Here is a 27,406-nt window from a genome sequence, read left to right as displayed (position 1 = left end):
CTGTCCTGTGGTCTTTGTCTCTCTCTGCTATCCCCTTGGGTGGAAAGCCTGCTACTAGCAACTTGCTTTTCTATTTACAGTTTAGTTTGAACTTCCTTTTGCCTCTGTGTGGGTCATCTCTGTTAGAAGTAGAGTCTAGCCAATCCCCTTTCCCTCAGGTTCTAGTTATTGTCTTTCAAGACCCTAGTTGTGATGATGTTTTCTTCCCTATATTATTGGAGGGGCGGGGGCGGTTTAGGATCTGTTTCTTAACATCCTTAATGGTATTCTCTATCAATTTGCAGTTCTTACTTGCACTGTAAATGGGCTACAATGGAGGAGCTGGAGAAAGACCCACGCATCTCTCAGAAGATAAAACGCTTCCGCAATAAGCAGGCCCAGATGAAGCACATTTTCACCGAGGTGAGCAGTAAACCTCCAGGCTTATCTGACATTTTCCCTTGTCAGAATATGTGATGCATCACTTTGTCAGGACTACACTACCTGGGGACCCTTTTCAGATTTTTAAGCATTAGCGCATGCATGTGAGTTGGGCAGTGCAGTCCTCGGAAGCAGAAATGGAAATTCAGAAATAGGGCTAACTGCCGTAGAGATCATTCCTGTAATGCCCAGGGTTTCATTCAACCATTTCTTCCATTTATTTGTATACATACATGTTTACAAGTTTGTACATATTTAGGTGTGCAAATAAATGCAGGCTTTGTAGCTTGTACACCTACTAAATATTAAACTGGGTATAAATGCATCACTCTACTGCTGGACTTGTTGCTTGTAGCTTTCTTCATGTACCCCTGGTGTGTGTAAATGAGGGCATTATGAAATTGAATAATTCAGTGATAGAGTAGGAGGATGCCTTGTAGGGCATCTAGTCCAGTCTCCTGCTTGATGCAGGAAACCCGGAGCTAGAGCATCCGATGGCTGTCCAGCCTCTGCTTGAAGACCTCCAGCAAGGGAGAGCCCACCACCTTCCTAGGTAACTGGTTCAATTGTTGAATTGCTCTTACTGTAAAGAACTTTCCCCCAATGTTCAATTGAAAGCTAAACTTAAGCCCTTTAGATTTAGTCTTGTCCCCTGGGGCAGCAGAGGACAAGTCTTTGCTGTCTTCTATGTGATAGCCTTTTGGGTATTTATTTATTTCTTATATTTCCAATTCACCTTTCTGCCATGACCAAAGTGGTCATCAATATTAAAAATACATATGTTACAGAAAATTTTAAAAGTTCATGTTGCCCCTCAGTCTTCTGTTATTCAGGTTATACATACCCTGTTTCTTCATTCTTTCTCAAATAACTTGTTTTCCAGGCCATCTTCATTGCTTTTGTCTGAACCATCCCAGTTTGTCTGCAATCTCTTAAAGTGTGGTACCCAGAACTGGACATAGTACTTAAGATGAGATCTGATTAGTGCAGAATAAATTACTTCTCATGACTTGGAAACTATGGTTCTATTAATGTAAAATAAAACTGCCTTAGCCATTTTTGCAGCTGCATCACACTGATGACTCATATTCAGTTTCTGATGAACTGCAGTCATGAGATTTCCCCCCCCACATGTACTACTACCAAGCCAGATATTCCTATTCTCTGTCTGTACATGTGATTATTATTTTTTTGCCCAACTGCAGAACTTTACATTTGTTGAATTTTATTTTGTTAGTTTTTAAGGTCATCTTGAATTTCATTCCTGTCTTCTGAAGTGTTAGTTATTCCTGCAAGTTTTGTGTCATCTGTAAGTTTGATGAGGATTCCCTTCATCTAAGTCATAGATAAAAAATTCCATCCCTTCATCTAAGTCATAGATAAAAATATTGAACAGGATCAGGCCCAGGGCAGAGTCATGTGGCACCCCACTAACCCTCCCTCCAGTTTGAGGAGGAACTATTGATGAACGTTCTACAAGTGCAGTTTTCCAACCAGTTGTGAATCCACTTGATGGTATTTATAATCTAGCCCACATTTGACTAGTTTGCTAACCAAAATATCATGCCAGATGCTTTGCTGAAATCATTATAAATGATATCCACAATATTCTCAAAATCTTCTAAGCTAGTAATTTGTTTTGTGTTTTTTTTAAGAGAGAGAGAAATGAGATTCTGGCTGGATTTATTCTTAGCAAATCCATAATGTTTTCTACTAATCATTCCACTGTTATAATGATGCATTCAGATTGACTACTTTATAACCTGGCATCAAAGTCAGTCTGATCGGCCTTTAGTTTCCTTGATCCCTCCCCCACCCCCCACCCCTTTCTGAAGACTGGAACAACATTAGCCTTTCTTCAGTTTTGTAGCACTCAACCTAGACAGAGGTTTTGAGAATAGAGCAGCAAGTTATTTGAGTAACTTTGGCGCAGTTCACCTGGCCATGGAGACTTGCTCAATTAAAATGGATACTTCTTGGATAACTGCTTATCAATCTCAAACACAGTCCTGATCCCTCATGTTGTTTTTGTGACGTGGCATGAAATCTCTCTTTTGGGAAAAGATAGAAGCAAAATAGGAGCTCAGTAGTGCTGTCTTCTCTTGCCACAGTTGGCATTTCACCATCTTTACTGAGCAATGGGGCTATGGTTTCAGGCCCTCCTGATCAGGTTTGTCAGGCTAGTGCCAAACACATTTCCCCCAGTCCTCATGAGAGGCAGCCTGCCAGTAGTCCTTCATTAACAAAGCGTAGATCACAGTCCCAGAAATAAAACCTCTCTTGTCAACCCAATTTGCACAGCCAGTCCTGCACCTGCAATATGTTTGTCTCTTTGTAGTCCTCTTCCTTCTACAGGAAGTATTGATGAGCAGCACACCACCATCACTTTGCTTCCCAGAACCTCAGACAAGTGAGATAAGTTCGTAGCTATGCCCAGCAGTGTCAATTCACTCTCATGTGGATGAGCAAGAAGGGACAATAATCAGTAGGGTTGATAGTCTTGGCAGCTTGTCCATCACATCCTTGATCTGCACACAAGGGAAACAGCACAGTTTACGAGTGAGCATATTTGGTCAGCACACTGTCATCTCTCAGCAGGAAGTCACTCACCACCACCACCACCCTTCTCCTTTTCTTTCAGGTGGTGGTGATGGGATGTCCTTAGCAGGCTGAGAGTCTTCCTTCCCCCCTACCGTAGTCTGCTGTAGCTGGTCTTCACTGGAATACTCAGAATCACTCTTGTCGGAAAGATACTGAAAGTGATTATTGAGTTCAAGTGGCTAAGCATGCCTGCTGAATCTCTTGCTCCTGACAGTCACTCTCTTCCATGCAGTTTCCTGCCCCTTCCGGACCTTGTGTTCCCCCTTCACAGTCTCCTGCTGCTGCTGCTGTCCTTGCTGCAGTGTCTTCTGTGTACTCTCCAAGAACTCCTTCTCTTATCCTCTTTAATGGGACTAAGTTTAGAAACTTGATCCTCCAGTTCTCTTACCTTCCCTGCCAACAGAGCAACCAGCTTTCATTAGCTGTAGGTGTCATCTATGATGTTTTTAACAAGTGGAGTGCACACACTGCAGGTCACCACCACAGAGCTCTTGCTGCCCAGCTTCTTTTATCTTCTTCACATTCTAACTTCTGCCTCTACTGATACAGTGGGCTTTGCTTACTCCTTCCTACCTTCTTGAAAGTTGCCTGAGATTTTGTGATGTGGTGCTGTTTAGGAGGCTATTTGGTGCACCCCCTTTTGGCCCGATGGTGAAAGAGCTTAGGGTGGCAAGAACCCCAAGCCTGGATGAGCTTGTGGCAGTCTCTGACACCTGTAGCAGAGGCTGTTGGGAGAATATGCAGATGCGCTGCTGTCTCCTCAGACCTCCACCCACTGGTGGAAAGAGCACAGTGTGGCAAGAAGCCCAAGCTCTGGTGAGCTTGCAGCAGTCTCTAGTAGGGATGTGCACAAAGCGCTTTGTGCACATCCACAGGGGCGACGAGTGGGTGCTTTAAATGAAGGGAGGCAGGTCTTTCCTGCTCCTCTGGAGCTCCTCCAGCGCCCCACCATGGTGCTGTCGCTTCCAAATGGCCACGCCTTCTCTGCAAATAAGCCACCCTGTGCTGGGGGCTTCCTGCATAGTAATAGGAAGTCCCCTGTTCCCAGCATCCCACAGAGGCATCATCAGGTAATTGGTGGACACCATTTATGTGATGACGATGCCTGTGAGCTGTGGGATGCTGGGAAAAGGGAACTTCCTGTTCTCATGCAGGAAGCCCGTGGCGTGGCTTATCTGCAGAGATGGCGCGGTCATTTGGAAGTGACAGTGCCATGGTGGGGCACTGGAGGGGAAGCCTCCTTCTTTTTAAAGCTCCTGCTTGCCCCAGACCAAAGTGTTTCAGCTGGGGGAACTCGAATCGTTTTGGTGCCTCGAATTAGGGGCGCCAAAATGATTCGTGCACATCCCTAGTCTCTAGTGCAGGAAAGTCAAACTGTGGCCCTCTAGCTGTTGTTGGCCTATAGCCTCCATCATCCCTGGCTACTGGCCACTGTGATTGGGGGTCAGTGTTCCTTCTAATTTTTTTCATCAGTAAGCAGAATAAGTTTTGTTGTGGGCAGCAGTATCAAGGCAGTGTGCTCACATGTGCATTATTTTGTCCAGTTAGCCTCTGCTAACTTGGCAAAGAGGTACCTTTTAATGTGGTGATTCTCTTTATTTAGCAGGGGGAGAGTAACTGGCCCTATCCACCCCCAGCACAGTTCTTTGCTGGTGTCTATCTTATGTTTCTTTTTAGATTGTGAACCCTTTGAGGATAGGGATCCATCTTATTTATTTGTAAACCGCCCTGAGCCATTTTTGGAAGGGCTGTATAGAAATCAAATCAATCAATCAATCAATTAAATAAATAAATAAATAAAATTATGTGCCACTATATATACAAAACAAATGCCCTATAAATATGGAAGGAAATAAGTGTACTTTACAATTCAGTTTATCTGTCTCCTGTTTTAAAAGCAATTGTATTTGCCATCGGAGGTTAAAAGTAGCCTATAAAATAATAATAAAAAACTGGTCTAAGTCTTGTTTATTTAAATTTGAGTTCATTCTTGCTTTCTTGTTCTTATCCTGTAAAATGCCTTAGTGTTAGTTGCCCCTGTAATTTGATAGTCACACAGTAGGCTTCCCATTTCCTTCTGAATATCCTGGAGCTAATACATGCCTTAGATTAACAAAACTAGCTGCTGTCAAGATCAGAACGTTAAATAAAGCCCTAGGTAATTAAAAGACCCAGGACCTGTGGGCTTGGGCCCACAGGGCCTGCCTGAGGTCCACAGCCTCCCCACATTTTTATAATTAAACCCTTTCATGCTCTCTAAAAGTATCCAACACTCTCCTCCCCACAAGTTTGCTTCACTTCAAAAAATGAATTTCCTTTTTCTCCTGCAATCAATACCTAGTTGAGAACCAGTGTTGTGTAGTGATTAGGATGTTAAAACTAGGATTGGGGGACATGTTCCTCATTCAGTCATGCAACTCACTGTGGGACATTAGATGAGACTGACTCTCTCTCTCTCTCAATCTCAATCTCCCCTCCAAGCCTGCCTCACAGGATTGTTGTGAGGATAAAAATTTGGAGAAAGAACAGGATATGTGTCATAATAAAATATATGTATATGTGTCTGTAACATATACATATTTCTGTTGACTTTTAGCCGCATGCATTCCAATCCTAAACATGTAGTAGTAGTAGTAGTAGTAGTAGTAGTAAACTCAGAAGCAAATTCAAATTTTTTTACACATATCATAGAAAAACAGCCCAGTTTGATCTTCTACTACAACACATATTTATATACCGCTTTTCAACAAAAGTTTCCAAAGTGGTTTCCATAGAAAAATAATAAATAAATAAAGATGGATCCCTGTCCCCAAAGGGCTCACAGTCTAAAAAGAAACATAAGATAGACACCAGCAACAGGCACTGGAGGGGTACTGTGCTGGTGGTGGATATGGCCAGCTGCTCTCCCCCTGCTAAATAAAGAGAATAATAATAGAAGATCTCTTCTTTGAACTACATTTAAGTGCATGTCTATCCACTACAGAATGAAAAGCCACCAATTTTATTTCAAACAGGGTAGTAGAATTTCATATATGGAGTTATCCCATTTTTTAAAGGATTTAAAAATAAGCCAGCAATTAAAGGGCTTTTAAAATGAGTTTCCTGTGATGGAGCAAGTGTATAAAAATAAGACTTTTGGTGGGGGAGGGGGAAATGCTTAATGTTCATTTTAGCAATTTGTGAAGCCACTTTCAAGCTTATTAAAAAGATAACTTATGGACTACTGTTGCACACACAAAACAAAATAAAATATTTATTATAAGAAGAAGTATATTGTGAAATAACAGTTTTCTCATATATTTTGCTGTTTAAGCCATTTTTAGAACTTGCTAAAAAAGCAGCATACAGTATAAATATTTTTACTATAAACCCAACAGCACATGCTAAACCAAAAGGCAGGAACAACAGATTTATTTTGTTAGAGCATTTTTTCCTTCCCTCTTATTCTTTTTAAAACTTTTAATACTTTTACTGATTAATTTCCACACAAGAAGGCATATTGTTGAACTGGGGAGGATTTTTCTTACAAGTTTGTAATGCAGAGAGAGAGGGAAGAAGGGAGGGGGGAAGGTTTCAAACCAGGGAGGGAAGTTGGGGCAGAAGAAACACAGGCAAACTGGCTTTTCCAATGCAGTCACATAGGAGTTTTTCAAATTGAAAAGGAAGAAACACATGTACACACACACGGTTCATACAATGTTGGGGGGAAGAGGAACACAGCGGCTTAAGCAAGGGGAACAAATAAAACAAACAGATATGGGGGGGTGTTGTTGTTTGTTTACTGTCCTTGAGAGACCAAGTTCATTCAGTCCCCTCCACTGCCCATTTGACTCCCTCCTCGCTTCCTGCACTCTGCAATTATGCTGAAATGCCTAGGGAGAGCACAGCTGAAGAAGTTAGGCTGCTGGGGAGAGGGGCGGGGCTAGCAGCAAGCAGGAAAGTTAACTCTTTGCTTACACTGCTGCTGACCAGGGGTGTAGCAAGGTTGGAGTGGGCCCAGAGACAAGATTTTAAAATGCCCCCCGCCCCCCTGAAGCTCAGCTCATGAAGTAAAGAATAGTGGTAAAAGCATTGTGTGTGTGTGTGTGTGTGTGTGTGTATCTATATCTATATCTATATCTATATATCTCCTATGTGCCACAATAGAACAACATCTTAAATTATTTTTTAAAAGGTTTTGTAAATTGTGGATGATGCAAGTCATTTAATGGTTCTAGAGAAAGACATGCTGTTCTGGTAGCTCCAGGTCTCAACACTCACATCAATTTCGGAGGATGAATATAACTGAAGGAAGCCCGGGCAGGTGCGCGGCTGGGGGAGTCAGTCATGTGACCTGCCTCTGGGCCCCCCCCAAGGCAGTGGGCCCCCAGACAACTGTCTCCCCTTGCCCTACTATAGTTATGCCCCTGCTGATGATGATCTCACTACTGTGTGCTGATCCTCATTCAGATTAACAGGGACTGCATGGGGGCTAGAATCAGCTGAGCGTGGGGTGTACTTTCCTGCATGGGCGCACAGTAGTGCAGCTTAGAGGGAACAGTGCTGGGGATGATGGGAGTTGTAGGCCAACAACAGCTGGGGGGTGCATTTGACACCCCTGTTCTAACGTCTTCAGCAGAGGCTTTTGGGAAACTGTGCAGATGAACTGCTCCCTCCCCATGCCTCTAATGGTTATCTAACTGTGACTGTAAACCCTGAGAGTTCTCAGCCCTTTGTCTGTTTAGGTGATGAAATGTTTCTGGTGGAAAGTGCCACATCATTCCCCACTGTCTATTACAAGCAGCTGTTCCTAGGCTTTAGATAGTGAGGTCCTCCAGCCTCATAGGGAAGAATCCAGTTTCTTCTCTTGTTCTTATAGTTTTTTAATGGCAGAACACGTGGGGTCTTTAAAGAGATACAAATATCACATTTGTATATTTTTTCCTGCATTAATGTTAGCACCTCAGGCAAAAAGAGAAGAAACACAGGCAAGGTTAAATGGTTGCTGAGAGCTTCAGAGTTGCTGCGCCAGCATCAATTGTGCACTGTCTATTCATAGCCTTGGAAGGATTAAGGTTGGCAGTGGCAATGGCCCATTTTGGTGAAAATACAAAGTTCTTGCATTTGAGGCAGGGCAGAGCAGGAATGTGAGCCTGGTATGATGGGAATCAAGGTAGTCAGAATCTCTTTGGGAACATGATCCCGGCTATTGATCCTTTTGTTTCAAGAAACCTGCTGCTCCCTAGCTGTTGGGATGCCGTACCCTTTTCATGGAGATGTTAGGCAAGTGTTGTGGAATTGGGATGATGATGGTGATGGAGTGGAATTTCCCCCCTAACATAGGGTTAGGAAATTGGTAGCTTGGTGATTCAGTCTGGCCCCTTGCGGCTTCCCATTCGGTTCAACATAGCCCCTGATTCCAGTGACTGCCCCCTTTTTGATTTAGTTTATTTATCTCCACTATGAGCAAAGAGTTGTGTCCTCTTCCCAAGGTAAACAGTAAGAGGCTTGGGCAGAATTCTCCCTTTATGACCCTCCCTTGTGTACTTTAATTTGCTTTTCTTGTTTCATGCACTAGAATCAGCAACTGATGGACATAAGGAGAAAATTCTGCCAAAGCCTCTGTTGCTAAAACTTTTGTTGTTTCCACCAGAAACACTGGGGGAGCAGCTGCCTTTGGCCTACGTCTTGGTTCTTGTGGAAGTGAGTCAGTCGGCAGAGCCAATGTTACTGATGGTTAAATGCTTGCTCTGTTCAAAGCAGGAATCATCTACACACAAATTGCTGACTGTAGCCCTAATTCTTTCCTCTTGGCCAGCGTGGGGAGGATGAACATCTGCCTGCTCCAGCCTGTGTGGCTTTCTTGTGTCATGATAATAGAACAGTGCCCGGGGTTAAAAGTATCAAAAACTGCTATATTCGCCCTTAGCTTGTCCAGTCCAGATGTCGCTTGACTCAATATCTCTCTGTTCTTTTCTTTCCTGCTCTGGCAGCCTGATGAAGATCTGTTCAACCCAGACTATGTGGAAGTCGATAGAATCTTGGAGGTGGCTCACACGAAAGACTCCGACACTGGGGAGGTAGATGATGTTCTCAGCATGACTGTGATTTGCAGTTCAGTTCCTCAGTCCTTCCATTTTCATGACTGACCATAAAAGCAGAGGGAGCTTGTTAGCACAGTGCGGTAATATAGGGTTTCCCCACCATCTGTCTGCGAGTTTCCAAGAGTGTTATAGCATGGTAATTGCAGAAGTCCGTGCAGTTTGTCCGGCTGACTCAGCAAGTCCAGTGCCAGAAATGAGAAATGAAATGCAGAGATTGCCTCAGCCTAGCATTGGGTCCCTGTAGGCCACATTTCATTTCTCTTCCTGCTAAAGATGAAGAACTTGGTTCCTTGAAAATTGTTCTTGATGTGTTTCTCTATTGTGAATGAGGCTTCACAACCAGCAGGTGGATATATGAAGTGTGGGATGAGATGGACAGAAAGGAAGCTTGAGAGCTTCGCATGTTTTGCCTGGCTTTGTATGTGAGCATGGCTCAGCAACTTTAAAAAATTCCTTTATACACCGATTACATATTCATGCCAAACATTACACATTCTCTCTCTCTCTTTTTCCCTGGCCACCAACAGATACGTAAAGGATATTCTCCTTTTGAACTGATTCCCACTCCTCCCAGGAGATCTGCAGTGCTTTGTGGACCTGGGTCGGAACTGGTGCTAAAGGACCCACATGGCAGTCTTTTGTATGACTGTGCAGTTGCAGAAAAAACAGAATCATAGTAATATTTAGGTCCACATTATTCTTGCTTTCTGCCTCTCCTCCCTGTTGAAGCAGAGGTAGAAGGACGTTCAGACATATCCAAAGACACCTATCCCCATTGTTCCCCCCTGTGCTGATTCAGACAGAGATGGCATGATACACTTCTGGAGTCCCCGTGGTCCACCAGTGTGATTTAAATTCATTCCGCAAAAGTGCCTACTTGAATCTCTTTCACATGGAAGGCATAACTAATTGGTTTAGGTATCCTGAATATGCACTCTTGTTTAACAAAATAAGTAAGTGCTGGATTAGATCAAGGTCCACCTGTCTCAGCATTCTTTGCAAGAATCGAAGCAACCAGCAAGTACTAGATAGTATCCCAGTGGACTACAATCTACTTTCTGCCCATCTTTGAGCTAAGATATGCTTTTGTGTCTGTTTCTGAGGTTGACATCCCCTTCCTATTCCCCCCCCCCATGCCTCAGCTTGGAGGGGAAGGAGTTGTTCCTTACCTAGATCCTCCTGGATAGTGTGCCCATAAGCCTTACCCCTTGCCAGGAAGCAAAGCTTACCCTTCGCCTGCACCCACCTGCTGCTCATCATTGGTACTTTCTCCTCCCCAAATAACCCTGTGCATCCCATACAATCTCACAGTGGATTCTGGCTATCCCTATGCTTCTATCTCGCTCTTGTAAGAACTTCCGCTGTCTACCCATCCTTCATTCCTCTGCCTTTCCTCCTCCTTCCACCCTCCTGTTAGCTGCCTGCTTGCCTACCAGCATATTGCAGAGGCTCCTTGCTGGCCCTGCATTGTGCTCTCACAGCTGAATGCAAGCCAACTTCCATTAAGCACTGCTCCCTGTGGCTGGGCTGTGTGTTTCCTCAGTGGTCCAGCCCCTCGGAGTCCAGGCAGTGTGTTTTTTAGCAAAGCCCTTCCTCTGTCTCAGATTTTTTTTTTAATGACCGCCATTGCATCAGTCAGCATTGCAACCCTGCACATAGCACCCATTGGCCTTGATGCTCACCACCCTCCTGTATTCCATCCTACTAGCTGACCCCGCACAGAGCATCTGTGCATTTGTGCACTGAGCCTGTGGCATCCCCCCGCGGCGCGCGCCCTTGCTCTCCCCCCCGCGGCGCGTGCGCCCTTGCTCTCCCCCCCCCTCCGCAGCGCGCGTGGGGCTTTGCCTGCCGTCCACCCACCTCTTCTGGCCGGAGGGGCTTCGCCTGCCAGCCCTCCACCTCTGCATCCTGACCGCTGCCATTATTTCTCTCTGCTTCAATGATGGAACTCTTGCAAGCTCTAGAGCATCTGCGCGTTAGTACTTGATTGCTCCCCTCACCTCAGAGATCTCCCCATCCTCACCTGATTTGCACTCCTGCGCCTCCTCCATCCCGTTGCTTCCATCCCTCTCACCCTTCTTGGTCGTGGCTACAGCATTGCTGCCGCCTATTGGCCAAGCAGCTGCCCTCTATCCCCAGAGACCTCTCCACCCTCACCTGAACCCCGCTCCTTCTCCTTCCTCCAGGAGAAGCAGCAGTGGTTGATTGGGCCGTTCCTCGCTGCTGCCACCACCATGGCCGCTCGTTCCCCTCAGGCCGCTGACAGGCCCGGGCCCGTCCCTTGCCTGCCTGCCTCCTTCTGACAATGGCCTCAGTAGCCCCAAACAGCAGCAGTGATTGACTGGGCCCTTCCTTGCTGCTAGTGCTGCCATGGCCACTCATTCCCCTCAGGCTGCTGACAGGCTCAGGCCCGTCCCTTGCCCTTCCTTCTTTTTCTCTTTCTCTCTCCTCCACTTGCTCTTCCCCACTTTCTTCCTCCTCCCTTCATGTTTTTTCTCTCTCTCTTCCTCCCTCCCTGAGTTAACAGATGCTGTTCATCTTGTTTCCTCATTTAATTCACACAACGGCATTCTCCTTCTCCTGAAGGGGCTCTGTCCTCCTTCCAGACCCGTCTTTTTGCAGATCCCTGCCTGCTATCCTATATATATATATATTTCTCTCCTCTACAATCAAGAATATCTTTCAACCAGTAACAATTGCATTCTAACTGACCTTAACCATCACAGGCTCCTCCTCCTTATCTGCATAGGGAATCCCCACTGCCCAATCACCATAGTGCCACAGGCTCCTCCTCCCTATCTGCATATGGAATCCCCACTGCCCAGTCAGGTGCTTCTGCTTGCAAACTGCTTGCAAGCCAATCACCTCCTTTCTACCACGTCCCCACGCATGGCCCATCTTGGAGAATTAATAATATAGATTCATGAGTAGTGTTGTCTTTATAATAGATTTTGTGTATGCTTCATTTTGCTTGGTTTGTTTACAGCAGTGCTCCCCAAGGAATTATGTTGCTTGTTCATTGTCACATAATTTCTGAGCCCTTGCTGCATCTAGTTTTGTTTTTCCTGGGTTGCAGGAGGTGACTCACTACCTGGTGAAGTGGTGCTCGTTACCTTATGAGGAAAGCACCTGGGAGCTAGAGGAAGATGTTGACCCTGGGAAGATCAAAGAGTTTGAGATTCTACAAATCCCACCAGAACTAAAATCCTTGGTAAGAAAAAGAAACTTACGCTTGATAAGGGGGGGGGGAAAACTTGTGAATGAACTTTTTATTCATTCAGGAAGATGCTGCTAGTGGTTAACAAGTACAGTTCAAACAGTTGACCCACCTCTACAATTTCAGGGCCTCTCTAGTATTAAATTTTCTCAACAATTGAAAGTTTTTCTTATGCTGCTGTTCCTTCCCTGGATTTCCTCTGTTACCTTCACGGTGTCCTTTCAGATCTAATAAATAACTGTCCTTGTTACTGAGCTTTCTCCACCTGTTTTTATCCCGATATCTCATAAAGCACCTGCTGGCCTAGTGTTGGCTATTCATGTTACTTAAGTGGTGTTGGTGGTGTTGACTACTCACAGTGATTGTTGGTGGCTATTCATGGATGATGTGCTATGAGCTCCATTTGGATCTTACAGGGGGCTTATAGGTATTACGCTGAGCACAAAAGTTTGTAACTATTGGATTGCTGACATGAGCAGAGCTGTCAGAAAAATAGGGGAGCCACACCAAAACCAAAAAGAATGCAGCAGGATTCTTCCATACAAGAAGGGTCCATTGCTCGATGGTAAAGGACAAGCTTTGCATGTGCAAGATCCCAGGCTCAATCCTGGTCATCTCCAGTTAAAAAAGATCTTGGGTAGTCCTCATCTAAATTCACTAAAAGGGACAAAATGAGTTCAGGGAGATTTGCCAAAATGAAAATATCAGGGTGGGTGTTTTCCTGCCAGTAGTGGCAGCCGAGTGGGTGTCTTTTTCCATTTTCCTTTAATGCTGTCCACTGAAGGCCTACCCAGCAATAGGCTCTTGCTGCTCCCTGTTCTTTTGTTTCCCCCAGGATATCCTGGGGAATGACATGACATCTGGATTTTAAAAGAAAGAAAGAAAAAAGGATGGCCTCCCTCAGAGGCATGATATCAGGCGGCCCCGCCATGCAGCCTCCGATATGACGTGATGTCATGTCATTGTCTGATTCATCCTGGAGGTTGGGGGCGGGGGTGGTGGCTGGCAGGAACCCAGCATTAAAGAAAAAGGACAGCTGCACTGTTGGCACTGTCACTATTAAGCCATGCCAAAAACATGTGAACATTTGTCCCAGCCCCTGTGAAAATGCCCAAAATGCCCCCCTCCTATTTCTGCCTGAACCCTTGGAGACCTGCTGCCTGTTCAAGTAGACATTATTGGGCTAGATTGATCAATGGAATTTGTAAGGCAGCATCATGTGTTCAGAAGGCACAGTCATTATTTAAGATTATTTCGCTAATCTTCAAGTGGGGAATTTGTTCAATAGTTGGCTATTACATCTCCATGGTGCTTTCCGGATTACCTGCTACAACAGCAGTAAAATGCTTTGGCATGGCAGATTGCATTCAAAATGTAAATAAAGGATTGAAGCTGGTTGTTGCACAAAGCCACCAGCAGGGGGAGCAGTTTTTTCTAGCTTGCGCAAAACTCCTACAACGGGAAAATACGGTTATTTTTTTGCAACGCACATGCGATGTTATAGGACTAGCGCAGCAGTAAAACCCGAAAAAAGGCATCAGAAAGGTGAATAGCGCCTTGCTGACAGCACAGAGACTGCAATGTCGAAACACAGGCAGTACGGAAGCACGATTGGAGGACATGTAGTAACACTGTTGTAGTAGGTAATCTGGAAAGCGCCCTTCCGTTAAAACATGTAGAGGAACTGTGATTGCAAGCCTGATTGTATTCATGAACAGAACTGCACCGATTGCATGACTTTTTAATGAAAACGCAACACTTTGGTGTACAATGCAATGTAAACTAGTTACGTATCCTGTCTCTTTCAGTCTTTTCCTTACCCCTTGAAACAGTCGATATAGAACACTTGTGTATACTTAACTGTGGCAAAGGGATACCCTTTCCTCAGGGAAAGTTATAACTTTCCATAAGCTAGTAGGCTTTAATAACTTTCCATAAGTTAGCAAGTTTTAAAAGAATGCCGAAGATGCATTTATTTTACCAAGCCTTTGACTAGCTTTAAGTTGGTTTTTATTGTTGTTCTGCTGCTTTAAATTTTTAATAACTATTTTAATATGGTTTTAATTCTGGTTTTATTGTTTATTTTGTAAACTGCCACAAGATGTTAGTATGCAGCAGTATAGGAATGTAATAAATAAACAAACAAACTTGGGATGAGACTGTGTATAGGATGCATTTGTGTCAGAGGACCATTAAATATATTTCATTAGGGAGACTAAGTGAATTAGTTTTGTTCCACTGTGTTATTGATCGGCTGATTATCATATTTATTTTTGCCCCAGGCCCTGGGGTTTTTTTAGCCTTTGTAGGAAGTGGCTTGAGTCATCCAGAATTATTTGTTCATTCTGTTCTGTGCCGTTCATTTCTACTCTGTGTTTGTGGTGTGGTGATCCAGATTATATGAGTGCCCTGGCTTTCCTTTTGTGCCCCAAGCCACTTTGGGAAAACCTGTTGAAGAAAGTCAGACAACTTTCCTCAACAGTCTTCTAGGGTGTGTCCTGATCAAAAAGAGGAAGGAACAAAGCTCTGTGGTTGGGACTCTGGTTGGCTTTACTTTGATCTCTCATTTGTGGGTTGAGGACCTTTGCTTTGGTCTTTGGAGCTTCTGTGCAGTCATCCTCTACTACTACAACTCCTCCTGCATTTCTAGTGTTCAAAGCATTCCACTGCAATATTTCATTAATTCCCCTTTTTATTTCCACAAGGAACTATTTTTGTCACTTCTGGTATCATTGTGAAATCCCCTTGCACCACTGTTTGTCATCTCACTTTTCCACCTCCTTTGGTGGGCCAGAGTATATTTCCTTTGCTGTCATGTTTGTCATGGGCAATAGGCTGCCATGGGGGAGCCTTAGTGACATCTGTGATAAGTTAGGAATGTCCCCTGCTTAATGGATCAGTCTGTAAGGATGTGATCTGTGGATAATTCAGTCTTAGAGTGATGTTTATTATCTCCTGTGAGCGTGATGACCTCCTGTTCCATTTTAGCCTTATGAATCTGTAAATACATGACAGTTAGGCTGTTGCCACTTGTCACAGATCACACTGTGCTGCCAGTGCCACTACATGTCACAGCCTGGTCTCAGTCAGCCTTGTGATTTTTAAATATAACCACCGCCACCAAGTAGACATTTAGGCTTTCTCTGGCTGAGTCTACTGAAAACAGCCTTCCAATTTCTGTTGCATTAAAAATTAAGTAGTGTGCTAAAGGCTTTATGCATGGGGTGGAGAAAACAGACAGAAGCTACAGATTTTTAAAATATAAACAAGAACTTTTACTTTGAGACAGTTCAGTTTAAAACAATAGTTCCTTGGGGAAATCTCCTACCAATACAGCAACCAAATGAGCACAAGGAAGAAATAAAATGTGATCAAAACACATCTAAACTGACCTGTCTAACACTGGGCCCTAATTTCAGAGTCCTTACCCAGAATCTTCTGCAGTCACCCCAGGTTCTCCAGCAAACCCAGCCTGTCCTTTAGCCTTAGATCCTGCTCTCATTTCACAGTTCTGGGGTTTCAGTCCCAGACTGCTGGTGAGTGATTCAGCTCTCCAGAGAGATTGATTCTCTCCTAGTGATTTTCCATCCCTTATTCTCAGCAACTCTGTTCAATTCTCCTTTCCCACTCCAGCTCTGTAACTCTTTCTAGTTCTGATGTCCACTTGATCTTCACTCTGACTCTTTCTGACTCCAACCCTTCAATTCGCCAACTTGTACTGCATTAAACTCTGCTGAAGGCAGCCTCTTTATATTCTCTAACTTCCCTCCCATTTTTCCAAACCATCCAATCAACACAACTTAAGTTCCCCCCATTTTTCAAAACATGCCTAATAAAATCAACCCTCTACTTCCCTCCAAAATTTTAACAGTCAGACTCTTTTCCTTCCAAAACTAAACTGTTGAACAGGAGCTGTGAACTTTTGACCCCTGCACATTTTCTTATCACAGGGAGAATAAACAAGGCAATTGCAGCATACAATCTTATATACAAAAAGAGGAGGTTCAGGCCTTATTCCTTCACACCACTATTACACATATACATGAAATATATTTCATAGTGGAATGTGAAGAGGCTGCAGTGAGGAATCAGTTAGCAGTTGCAAATCAGTTCTGGAAATACTTTGTTCAGCTGGACCATGAGAAATCTAGTCCTTGCACTAGATACTGTACTCTTCTCTTTTTCCCTCACCAGGAACGTCCTGCCTCTGAATCCTGGCAAAAGCTGGAGAAGTCTCGAGACTATAAGAACAACAACCAGCTGCGGGAGTACCAGCTGGAGGGAATGAATTGGCTGCTCTTTAACTGGTACAACAGGTGAGTTGATGTTAATGGATGTCATTAGATACCTAAAGAACTATTAATGGGGCACTGATACCAATTCCAGAAACTATGAGAGTTCAACTGGGTCTTTGGGATGGCATTGACTTGCCTTCCTAGTCACTATCAGGATGGTTGGTGCAAGTGTACTTACAATCTGTGCTAGTAACAGGGAGTCTAGGAGACTACTTAGACATCTCTGACTACTAGAAACATGCAAGATGGGAAGTTAAACTAGCAGAGTGTGGACGCATGTTGCTGTTGCATAAGCCTAAATAAGCTATTTACTGTCAGTAGTTGCTGACGTGAGATGCGAATGTCGATATTTCTGTACATGAATTTCAGAAAAAGCACTTGTGAATGATAGAAGTCTCTGGATCGGGGGACAAAGTAGGCAAGGCCAACTTAGTTTAATAAAAGAGAACATGACATTTCTGGGTTTTTGTTGTGTTTTTGCTTTTCATATCTGACTGCTATCTTCATCCAGATATGAAAAGCAAAATAGAAGAAGGCTACAACAGTTCAGTGAACCATGAAGGCTTATCATTGTTGCCTTTGCTTGACTCTTAGAATAGCCCAATTATTTTAATGCAGATAGATGGGAGAAAGAGTCAGATGGGCAAAGAGACTTGTCTCGGTAACACCTTGTATCAGTGTTAAGGCCAGAAATAATATGCAGGAATTCCTGCCCAGAAGTGTGCTTCCCAGGATTTGTAATGCCTGCATGTGATCTTTCTGTAGGAAGAACTGCATTCTGGCTGATGAAATGGGTCTAGGGAAGACAATCCAGTCCATTACATACCTCTCTGAGATTTACCTGATGGGTCTTCGGGGACCATTCCTCATCATTGCCCCACTCTCCACCATCACAAACTGGGAGCGGGAGTTCCGCACGTGGACAGAGATGAATGCCATTGTATACCATGGCAGCCAGATAAGCCGCCAGATGATTCAGCAGTATGAAATGGTATACCGGGACACACAGGTTTGTGACGCTCTCAGTTCCCAAGCACCACTAGCGTTCTTGCCATTTTCTGCTTAACTTTTATGGAGAACATGGCCTGCAGGGCTGCCTGTGATGCATTGAGTCAGGTGGGGTGAGGGTCATTCACCAAGAATGGTGTTTCAGAGCTTTTGGGAATCTAGACCTAGGGCTGGGTTGAGAGACCGAGTTGTGTGTAACCAAAAGATGTTGGGGCCTATTAGTCTCTTCCCTGAGTGCTGTAGGTAGCTCAGTGACAGGGGTGTGCACGAACCACAGTTTGAGCACTGGTTCGGTGCTGAACTGGTTCGGACAAGGTGTGAACCAATTTGGTGCCGCAGGGAGTGGGAGCTTTAAGAAAGAGGGGAGCAAATCCTTACCTGCTCTCCGCCACGCCGTGCAGCTTCCTGCTGGGGTGGTGCTCGTCCCAAGCACCCCCATGTCGCACCAGCATGCACATGGTGCCTACACATGGCATGCTGGCACCACGCGGGGGTACTTGGGATGAGTGCCGCCTCAGCAGGAAGCTGCATGGGATGGCGGAGCTCCCACTCCCCTCCCTGCAGCCGAACCAGTGCTCGAACCGTGGTTCATGCACACCCCTAGTGACAGTCCTGGCTTTGGGAACCGCAACAGTACGATTCATGTTGCTTCTCCCTCACTATCAGGATTCAGCAAAATGCTTTTATCATAGCTCCAGAGGATGGAAAGCAGAGAGTGGAACCTACTGTCTAGAAACCTTGGGGTGAAACTTCCCCAAGGAGGGCTGGTTGTCCCTCAGTCATAGCAGTTGGCTCAAGATGCATTTAGTGGCGGCCTGCAGTTATGGATATTTATTTATTGTATTTATTTTTACATTTTATATGCCTCTCTTCCTCCAAGGAGCCCAGAGCGGTGTAGGTTTTTCCTCACAACAACTCTGTGAAGTAAGTTAGGATGAGAGAGAAGTGACTGGCCCAGAGTCACCCAGCTAGTTTCATGGCTAAATTGGGATTTGAACTCGGTTCTCCCCGGTCCTAGTCCAGCACTCTAACCACTACACCACGCTGGCTCTGAATATGCTTAGTGGGTTCTATGTGGGCAATGGAGTTATGCTAGTTAATAGTATCTGCTGAGTTTCTATGTGCTCTTGTTGTTCTTGAGTTAATAGGAGATTACTGTTGGTGGCTAGTTAATGGTATTGTGAAGCAATGGAAATTGCAGAAATCCTCTTTGGCTTTCAGCTACCGGTGCCTTGTCAAAGTACTCAACCACGTCCCTCAAAGAGACTCATGCTAACTGGTTAGCCCTAGCTGTCTGCCCTAAAGAGTAAAGCCTCACTTCTTGTTTTGGTATCCTCAGGGCAGTCCTCTTCCAGGGCTCTTCAAATTCCATGTAGTAATAACCACCTTTGAGATGATCTTGGCTGACTGCCCAGAGCTGAAGAAGATCCAGTGGCGCTGTGTGGTTATTGATGAAGCCCATCGTCTCAAGAATAGGAACTGCAAATTACTGGAAGGGCTGAAGCTCATGTCTCTGGTGAGAATTTCCAGATGGTGCATCTCTCTCAAGCCCTGTGGGAGTCTGATGCTGCAGATAGCAGGGAAATATGAAGAATGGTGTGTGTGTGAGAGAGAGAGAGAGAGACTGACTCTTGTCATGCTGTGCTATGCCTGACTTTACTCTACTAGTCCAACACATTCCCTAAGGTTTTAAAGTACCATAAAGAATGGAGTGTCATTGTTTCGCAGTTCTCAAAGCCACCAGAGGGAAGATGCTCTTACAAATGCCTGCTAGCTATGTGCTAACCTCCTTTACATTCATGCTAGAGGCAATGACAGCATTGCTTTTCTCCCCACTGTTTTTCAAATATACCTTAGGAGAGCCACAGTGTCTTGAAGAAACCATCAGTCAGACTTGTGGCTTCAGTGCCATGCTTGAAATGTTGCGAGGGTTCCTGCAGGGAGACGGCTCAGAGCCATCTGGCTTGGCAGAGTGTGCTTGCACATCCCTCAGATGGCAAAGGGCTTGGGCAGAACAGGTGCTCGTTATGGGAGAGTGTTAACAGTGGACGCTTTCACCAGCAGACTGACCTGCAGTCAGCTGTCTCTGCTCCAGAAGCAAAAGCACTGCAGGGACACGATGCAAGAGTAACAGACAGTCCGTCCTTTGCCTCACAAGTGTCTTGTTCCGATCTCTCTCTGCATGCTGAATAGGAACATAAAGTGCTGCTGACTGGGACACCCCTGCAGAACTCAGTAGAGGAACTCTTCAGCCTGTTGAACTTCTTGGAACCGCAACAGTTCCCATCTGAGTCAGCCTTCTTGGAGGAGTTTGGGGACCTTAAGACAGAGGAGCAGGTAATTTTGAAGGTTTGCAGGGCTGATTGATGCTCTGCTGATGAGAAGAGCAGGGGCTCACTTACGTACTAGGAAGCACTTAGAAATCGAGCTCAAGGAGGATTGACTTATGGATGAGCATCCGTAGTTCCCTGTATCAAGATCTTGGAAACGGGTGGTATTTTGTGAGCAGACAAAACTGTATAAGAGTAAACGAACATTTGTTCAATCAGAAACTAGCCCAAGTTATGGTCTATTCCTTCTTCCTGGCAAAGCAGATCTTCATTAGTGTATTACCAACACCATGCTGACCACACAAATGGCCTCCATGCATGTGTGGAGGCCAGGTAAGTGCTGAAGCTGCGGCAGCCGATGCATGTGATGCTAGGTGGGGCGTTGCCGCTCATGGCAGCTTGTAGGTGTCAGCGGAACTGCCAGTAAACACTTTTTAAAGGTACCTCTCGCTCCCTCCCCCCCCCCCAGTGCCGCCCTCACTGGCCGCCACTGACATGAAGTATTACTGACGTACACATAGCTCATATTCAAAGTGTAGACTTTTTGCATACTCACCCTCTACGTACAACCTTTCTCCTATATTTTGAAGCCAACTGTAAAGGCAAATACTATTACTATCTAAGTAAAAACATTTACCTAATTCTTCAAGTTGTTGAACTTACTCAGAAATGCAGGTTCCTTTGCGTATTTCTTACCAGTGCATATGGCTCCCATTTTCTTGCCTGACTCTGGCAGTAGGAAGAGGGGAAACCATCATGGCAGTCAGGTAGCTGTGTCCTAACACAAAGTTTACAGGTCTGGATTTGGGGCAATTCCTTATTTTTGCAATATGTGCAAATATATTATGCCTAGCATCGCTGAGATTCTGCCTGTGTGACATCTCAGTAGTCCACTGTCTGAGCTGAGGCCCAAACTTTTTCTTTGTGTTGTCCTGGAAGGTAAAGAAGCTCCAGTCCCTCTTGAAACCCATGATGCTGCGACGGCTGAAGGATGATGTGGAGAAGAATCTAGCACCCAAACAGGAGACCATTATCGAGGTAGAGCTGACTAACATCCAGAAGAAATACTATCGGGCCATCCTGGAGAAGAATTTCACCTTCCTGTCCAAGGGTGCTAACCAGCACAACATGCCCAACCTCATCAACACCATGATGGAGCTTCGCAAGTGCTGCAACCACCCCTACCTCATCAATGGTAAGGGGTGGAGCTGGATTCTGAGTGTTCCAGCGACTCTTGCTTCCATGATAAGGAAATGACAGCACTGCAGCTTCCTCTTTGCACATCAATAGTGTGTGTTGGGGGATGCGCTTCTCAATGGTTTCCACCATCTTTTAATAGATGAATGGGGTTTTCCTTGGGATGCTGCTGCTGTGGGTGCTTCTCTTTACTGTGTCAGTGTGACCCAGCCAGCAGCTCTGTGCAGTCTTAACACACTGGTATCAGTCAGAAACTATGAGTGCCAGCAGGACCAGTTGCTGATGACTCAGAAATTGAATGGCCATGTGCATGGAAGGATGGTCTATTTGTGCTTAGGAGACTAGAAACTCTCTCCTGCATTCTTTGCATTTCCTTTACATAGGAATGTAAATAAGGCAATAAGGAGGGCACCCAAAGTTCTCTGCTGGAAGTGGTGTGTGGCAAAGTTACTTTTAGTTTTGCTTATGCAGTGTGGGCCTCTGATGATTGTTTTCCCCTTGTCTTTGGACCAGGGGCAGAGGAGAAGATTCTGGAGGACTTCCGTAAAACACACAGCCCAGATGCTCCTGACTTTCAGCTGCAGGCAATGATCCAGGCAGCAGGCAAGCTGGTCCTGATCGATAAGCTGCTGCCGAAGCTGATTGCAGGCGGGCACAAGGTGCTGATCTTCTCCCAGATGGTGCGCTGCCTTGATATCCTGGAGGATTATCTCATCCACAGGCGGTCAGTACAGCCCAGGAGCTTGCACCACAGAGAGCATCACCTGGATTAATCTTATCCTTCCGGAGCATGCTTAGCTGACAGGCTGTTCTTCCATCCTCCAGTGCACGCATATGTACCATTTTCTTCTCACCCTCTGCCTAGGTTCTCTTCCTCATCCCCTTGTTATCTTTCTCTTTCCCCATAGGTTCTTCTCCTATGTGCACACTCTTTCTCACCTTTCCCCCCTTACTCTTTTGAGGGCTGTGCTGTGAAACCAAGCACAAAATCCCAGCCCTTGGAGTTCTGGTATCTCAGTTTCCTTGCATCCATTCTGCTCTCTGCATATGAGTCGCAGACCCAGTACCGTGCAGTAGTGCCTGCCGAGAATTAAGAAACAGCTCAGTAATTCCCAATTCACTCTGTGTTCCAGGCAGTTGCTTGTTCACTGTGAGTATAGATGGTTTCAGCAACAGTCTCTGTTGAGTTTATTATTACTTCTGTAATGTACACCTTCCCCTCTAGCCTTAAAAATGCCTTCTTGGCAGAGTCTCTGTTTCCAGGCAGCATTCTTGCAACTGCTACCTAGAATTCATTTAGCCTCTTGACAGTGAGGTGGTATGAAGACTGCTAGAAATGAGATTAAAAGCATAAGTCACAGTGGCAGGGCTGAGAAATCCTAGGCATGGGGTTGTCTGGCTGCCTAGGAATTTGATCCTGGCACCTTGGAATTTGCAATATTTTTCAGAATTATGCAGGCCTTGTAGTAAAAACGTGTGTGCTGGCACTTTTAAAGTTGAATTTGCCTCACTCCTTATAGTGGTGATCTCATAGAGAGCCTTATTGAGATCTCATAGAGAGCCTTATTGAGAGACCCAGAGAGACTCTCCTTTTGGGGACTAAGCACCCTGCAGCTCAAGGAGCAAAGTCTTTCCTTTTTTGCGCTCCTGTTGGTCAGGCAAAACAGAAGTGCTTGTGACAAAGTACTAATTCTCCTGGAATTTGCAGCGTTGCCCTCTAACTCTGTTTTGGTTATTTTGCAAAGTATTTGAGAATTGATATTTCTGCTGTTGTAGCACCACCCAGTCCAAAAGGGAGATTGTTGGGAGGAGCTTTTTGTGGGTCTGTGGGAGTATTATAGGGGACTGACCTTGCGGGAAGCCAGTGTTCCTGGTGCCTTATAGAACTGTAGGGAGGAGGCTGCTTGTGGAGTGGCAGGAGCATTTGCTGGTACCTCAGCATCTCCTAAGTCCTATGCAGAGCATAATACTGATATTTGTCCAGTGCTGCGGCACTTCCTTGCATGTCCTCAAAGCATTCCACATACATGGCCTCAATAATCCTTGCAGCAGCTCTGTAGGCCAGTGTTATTTTCCTCATATTCCAGAGAGAAGGTGGCTGAGGTTCGGAGAGGCTGCCTAAGGCCACAGGTGAGCTGAGCTGAGAATGGCCACCTCATGACTTACACTCTTAGCCAATACACTGGACAAAGCTGACTGAGTATATTTAGCATTACCATGACGGTTCTGATGCTCTCCCCCCCCCTTCTTTTTTTTGTCCCTGTTGGAAGCAGGAAGTCTTGGTCTTCTGGTGCTGTTCTCCCTTTCCCTGTTGTTCTCAAAGTGGCCTATGTCCTGCTGTTTATGTAGGTACACCTATGAACGCATTGATGGACGGGTGCGTGGGAATTTACGCCAAGCTGCCATAGACCGCTTTTGCAAGCCGGATTCAGACCGCTTTGTCTTCCTGCTGTGTACACGGGCAGGGGGACTGGGCATCAATCTTACTGCTGCGGACACTTGCATCATCTTTGATTCAGACTGGAATCCACAGAATGACCTGCAGGTACTGCCAACAGCTTTGGAGTGGGACTAGATCACTCAGGTGCTTGGCTAGAGCTGAGATTGGATGCTGTCTGTGAGAATACATTTTATGTGATGCACAAATGGAAGGTGTGAATCCAGCTAAGAAAAGAACAATGCTTAAAAGTGCATGGACCACAAACAAGCTGCATTCTCACCTGTAACTAGGATGTCTATTCCTGCTTCAGCTGTACATGCATTTTCCATGCTCTAAAATGCTACAGTTTGGAAATACATTGATTGATTGTTTTGTGGCAGCCGCAGCATTTAGGAGCCTTGTTGGGGAAACTAGTTCTTGAACAGATATGGTGAATCCTTAAAGGTGGTGGGAGGCGCTTTGGGTTGTGGTGGTGGTCTGAGGAAGGAGAGCTCTCTTTGGAGAAAACTTTATCTCCCCCACCCCACCACCCCTTGCCAGCTTTACTTCAAGCCATGTCCTCTCTTTCTTTCTGCTGTAGGCTCAAGCTCGCTGCCACCGGATAGGGCAAAGCAAGGCAGTGAAGGTCTATCGCCTCATCACCAGGAATTCCTATGAGCGGGAGATGTTTGATAAGGCCAGCCTGAAGCTGGGCTTGGATAAAGCAGTGCTGCAGGACATCAACCGCAAGGGCAGCAACAATGGGGTAAGAGGGTCTTGTAGAGCCAGAACCTTGAGATCTATGCAGGTTTTCACTTCACTTTCTCTCCGTAGACTTCTGTAGCAATCTGTGTTTAGAAGCTGCCAGAAGTCCAGCCTTTTCTTTTCCTGTCCTAAAGCCAATCCGAGGTTCTTTCCGTCTGGCAGGTGCAACAGCTCTCCAAAATGGAGGTAGAGGACTTGTTGCGAAAAGGAGCTTATGGGGCTCTGATGGATGAGGAAGATGAAGGCTCCAAGTTCTGTGAGGAAGATATTGACCAAATCCTGCAGCGCAGAACCCAAACAATCACAATCCAGACTGAAGGAAAGGGCTCCACATTCTCCAAGGTTGGTGTACTTTATCTTGTGACTGGAAGGAAACCAATCCCAATTACAATACTGTATGTAATATGCTGGGCAGTTTACATTTTTGAACTTTTGCACTGTTTTGTTATTTTCTAGTTTTTTTGGGAGTTTTTGTAATGTTTTCATTTTTCCAATTTTCATGACTTATTGCATCCTCAGTTACAATATCTCTAGCAGTTATTTTCTCTGATGCTGGGTCGGAGGACGTCTCACCACTGGGTTATCCTTTTCACGTGCTCCAAAGGCCAGACTATGAAAATTAATATTGAGCCTTTAAGAGCCTGGGAAGGGTTACCCCACCCAGTTCTTTTAGTCCTGCAGACTGCTCCAGGCAAAACTCCTTATCTCTTATCTCTCTCTCTCTCAATATATTTTTTAAAATCCACTTAGTTCTCTCCTAAATTTCTTCTTCTTCCAGACTTTTTCTTGCCTTTTTCATTCTCAAAACCTGTCCCCTCAAACCCTTCTATTCTTCCTGCTGCTTTCGTTCTGTTTTTCTCCTCTCTCTCTCTCTCTCTCTCTCTCTCTCTCTCTCTCTCTCTCTCTCTCTCTCCTCCTTCTATGGCTGTTTATGGAGCCCATGCACTCAGACTACCCCCTCCAGACACTTTTGGTCCCAAGGGGCCAAAAACAAGTTGTCTTTCGCCCCTAGCAAGACGCTGGGGGGACCACCGCCAACTGCGTCTCTGGCCATGTCGGCTGACTCAGATGAAGAAATGCCGGATGCCATGCCCAGTCTCCTGCCCTCCAGCTGCAAGACTCAGAGCCAAGCAGCAATTAGAGAAGCAATATCGGAGGAGGAGGTAGGTCAGGCCGCGGCCTCACTCCCACTTCCTTCGGGCACGAAAAGCAGCAACGGCCATGAAGGCATCTTCAGCTACAACAGTGGCACCAGCCAGGAAGTCCTCAGTGCCACGGAAGGCCACCGCCACCAATCCAAAAAGCATCTCAGCAGTGGCAGGAACTTTGGGGGTCACCTGCTCATCCAGCCGCACCTCTCTCAGCTCGACTTCGCCCAGCACAGTGGTGACAACACCAGCAGCGGGATCTCGGGCGGAGGGGAACTCCTGCGACAACTCAGGAAGCACGGTGAGGTCACAAAATGTCGGGTCCCCTCTCCGCTCCTCTCAGCAGGGCTCTATTCATCAGCAGCCTGCCCATAATCAGCTTCCCAGCCAGATGCCAGATTCTGGTTTGAAGAGGTCATTAAAAAATGTTAAGAGCAAAAATAAAAAAGAAATGGGGATAGGAGAGGAAGTTCCCCATCTTCCTCATCCTCCTCAGAGGCTCGGTCTCCCCCGCCAAAAAAAGCCAAAAAGAAGTGTAAGCATGTATACAAATCACGCTCCTTGTACAAGAGCAAATCTGGGTTAAAACCCTGTGACACCACTGTGCCTAATAGTGTGTGCTCTTTTCAGTGTTCAGATGGGCGGGAATCTCCTATAAGGTAGCTTCTTAACCCTAATCGGCCTGACCAGGGCGTGTGTCCTGTGAATCCTGTTGACCCAGATGTAGAGCTAATTCCACGTGGTTCTGAACCAGTTGGTAAAGAGGAAGGTGAATGGTCAGATGGTCAAACCAGTGGTCCCTCTAATTTTTTTCATCTCTGTGCGGAATAAGTTTTGTTCTAGGCGGCAGTATCAAGGCAGTGTGTGCACACCTGCATTCAAAATGGGGCCTTCCTAATTCAACCTGAGCAGAATCTAAAATCAACTGAGCGGACATCCAAAAACCTGTGAGCGGGAGCACGTGCGCACGCCTTAGAGGAAACAGTGGTCAGACCCTGACTCCCTGGCCATCTCTCAAAGGCTCTTCCATCCAGATGATCCCGCCCCCCCCCACTTATCTCTAAAACAATTGGCACCTTGGGTTTACAGCCTCCAACTCCCCAGACACCCACAAAAGGGGCAGTGGTGTTTCCTAAACCTAAGAACAAGGGGGTATCCCTTCCGTTCTCTTCCCTAAACACTTCATGGATACAAAGTGGCAGATGCCAGCAAAAAACGAGTGGCAGATGCCAGCATGTAATAGGAAGCCTCTGGCGCTGGCAAATAAATATTATACTTTCTAGCAGGAGGCGGCTGATCTTCTAAAAATGCCTCCTACAGATGCCCCAGTTGTACAACTCCTCTCTGGTTCATTGATACCCAAGGATGATGAGGTGGCCCTAAAGGACCAAAGTGATAAGTGCATTGAGTCAGCTTACTGGCAAACTCAAGATGCTTCTTTGGCAATTTGATCCCCGGCAGCAACTTCCTTATGCTCTAGAGCCTCCCTATTGTGGTTGGACGATTTATTACATGATCCACCCTCCGATCTCAACCGCCTTAGGCAACAGTTATTAAAGATCCAGAAGGCCCAGGCGTTCATCTCTGACGGTGCTATGGACTCTATTCATTTTGCTTCTAGAACCTTCTTGGCAATAGTGGTGGGCCGCTGCAGCCTTTGGCTTAAATACTGGCAGGTGGACCCTGCTTCCAGAACAAACCTGGCCTCAGTCCCCTAAGGTACTAAGTTGTTTGGGGAGGAAGCATTGAAAGACCTCCTAGTGGAGAACAAAGACAAGCATAAATCCATGCCTTCTGTTCAGTGAAAGGCAGACCTATTTCAGTCCTTTCATCCCTTCCGTTCCTCCTTTGGGGACTGGATAGGACTTCAGAATCCAACGCCCTATCTGGAACCGCGAGCGCCAAGCAAGACTCTTCAACCAG

At 45.6% G+C, this 27,406-nt stretch overlaps 1 protein-coding gene across 8 annotated transcripts in view; it reads left to right on the top strand.

Annotated features, from left to right (window-relative positions):
- The window catches only part of CHD6 (chromodomain helicase DNA binding protein 6), a 206,247-nt gene that overhangs the window by 112,737 nt on the left and 66,104 nt on the right, over nt 1-27,406 (top strand). For all 8 annotated transcript variants that reach the window (XM_053245232.1, XM_053245235.1, XM_053245230.1 and 5 more), the window contains 12 exons: nt 285-402; nt 8,994-9,080; nt 12,181-12,315; nt 16,516-16,637; nt 17,382-17,625; nt 18,964-19,140; nt 19,818-19,961; nt 20,894-21,149; nt 21,665-21,875; nt 23,501-23,696; nt 24,172-24,336; nt 24,498-24,677. In XM_053245232.1, coding sequence (XP_053101207.1) covers nt 285-402; nt 8,994-9,080; nt 12,181-12,315; nt 16,516-16,637; nt 17,382-17,625; nt 18,964-19,140; nt 19,818-19,961; nt 20,894-21,149; nt 21,665-21,875; nt 23,501-23,696; nt 24,172-24,336; nt 24,498-24,677 — 2,035 coding nt within the window. The remainder of the gene's footprint in view (nt 1-284; nt 403-8,993; nt 9,081-12,180; nt 12,316-16,515; nt 16,638-17,381; nt 17,626-18,963; nt 19,141-19,817; nt 19,962-20,893; nt 21,150-21,664; nt 21,876-23,500; nt 23,697-24,171; nt 24,337-24,497; nt 24,678-27,406) is intronic.

This window comes from Hemicordylus capensis, chromosome 4 (genome assembly GCF_027244095.1).
Source record: "Hemicordylus capensis ecotype Gifberg chromosome 4, rHemCap1.1.pri, whole genome shotgun sequence".
Classification (NCBI taxonomy): Eukaryota; Metazoa; Chordata; class Lepidosauria; order Squamata; family Cordylidae; genus Hemicordylus; species Hemicordylus capensis.
Note: the sequence above shows the minus strand (reverse complement) of the source record. Positions and strands in the feature narration are given on the sequence as shown.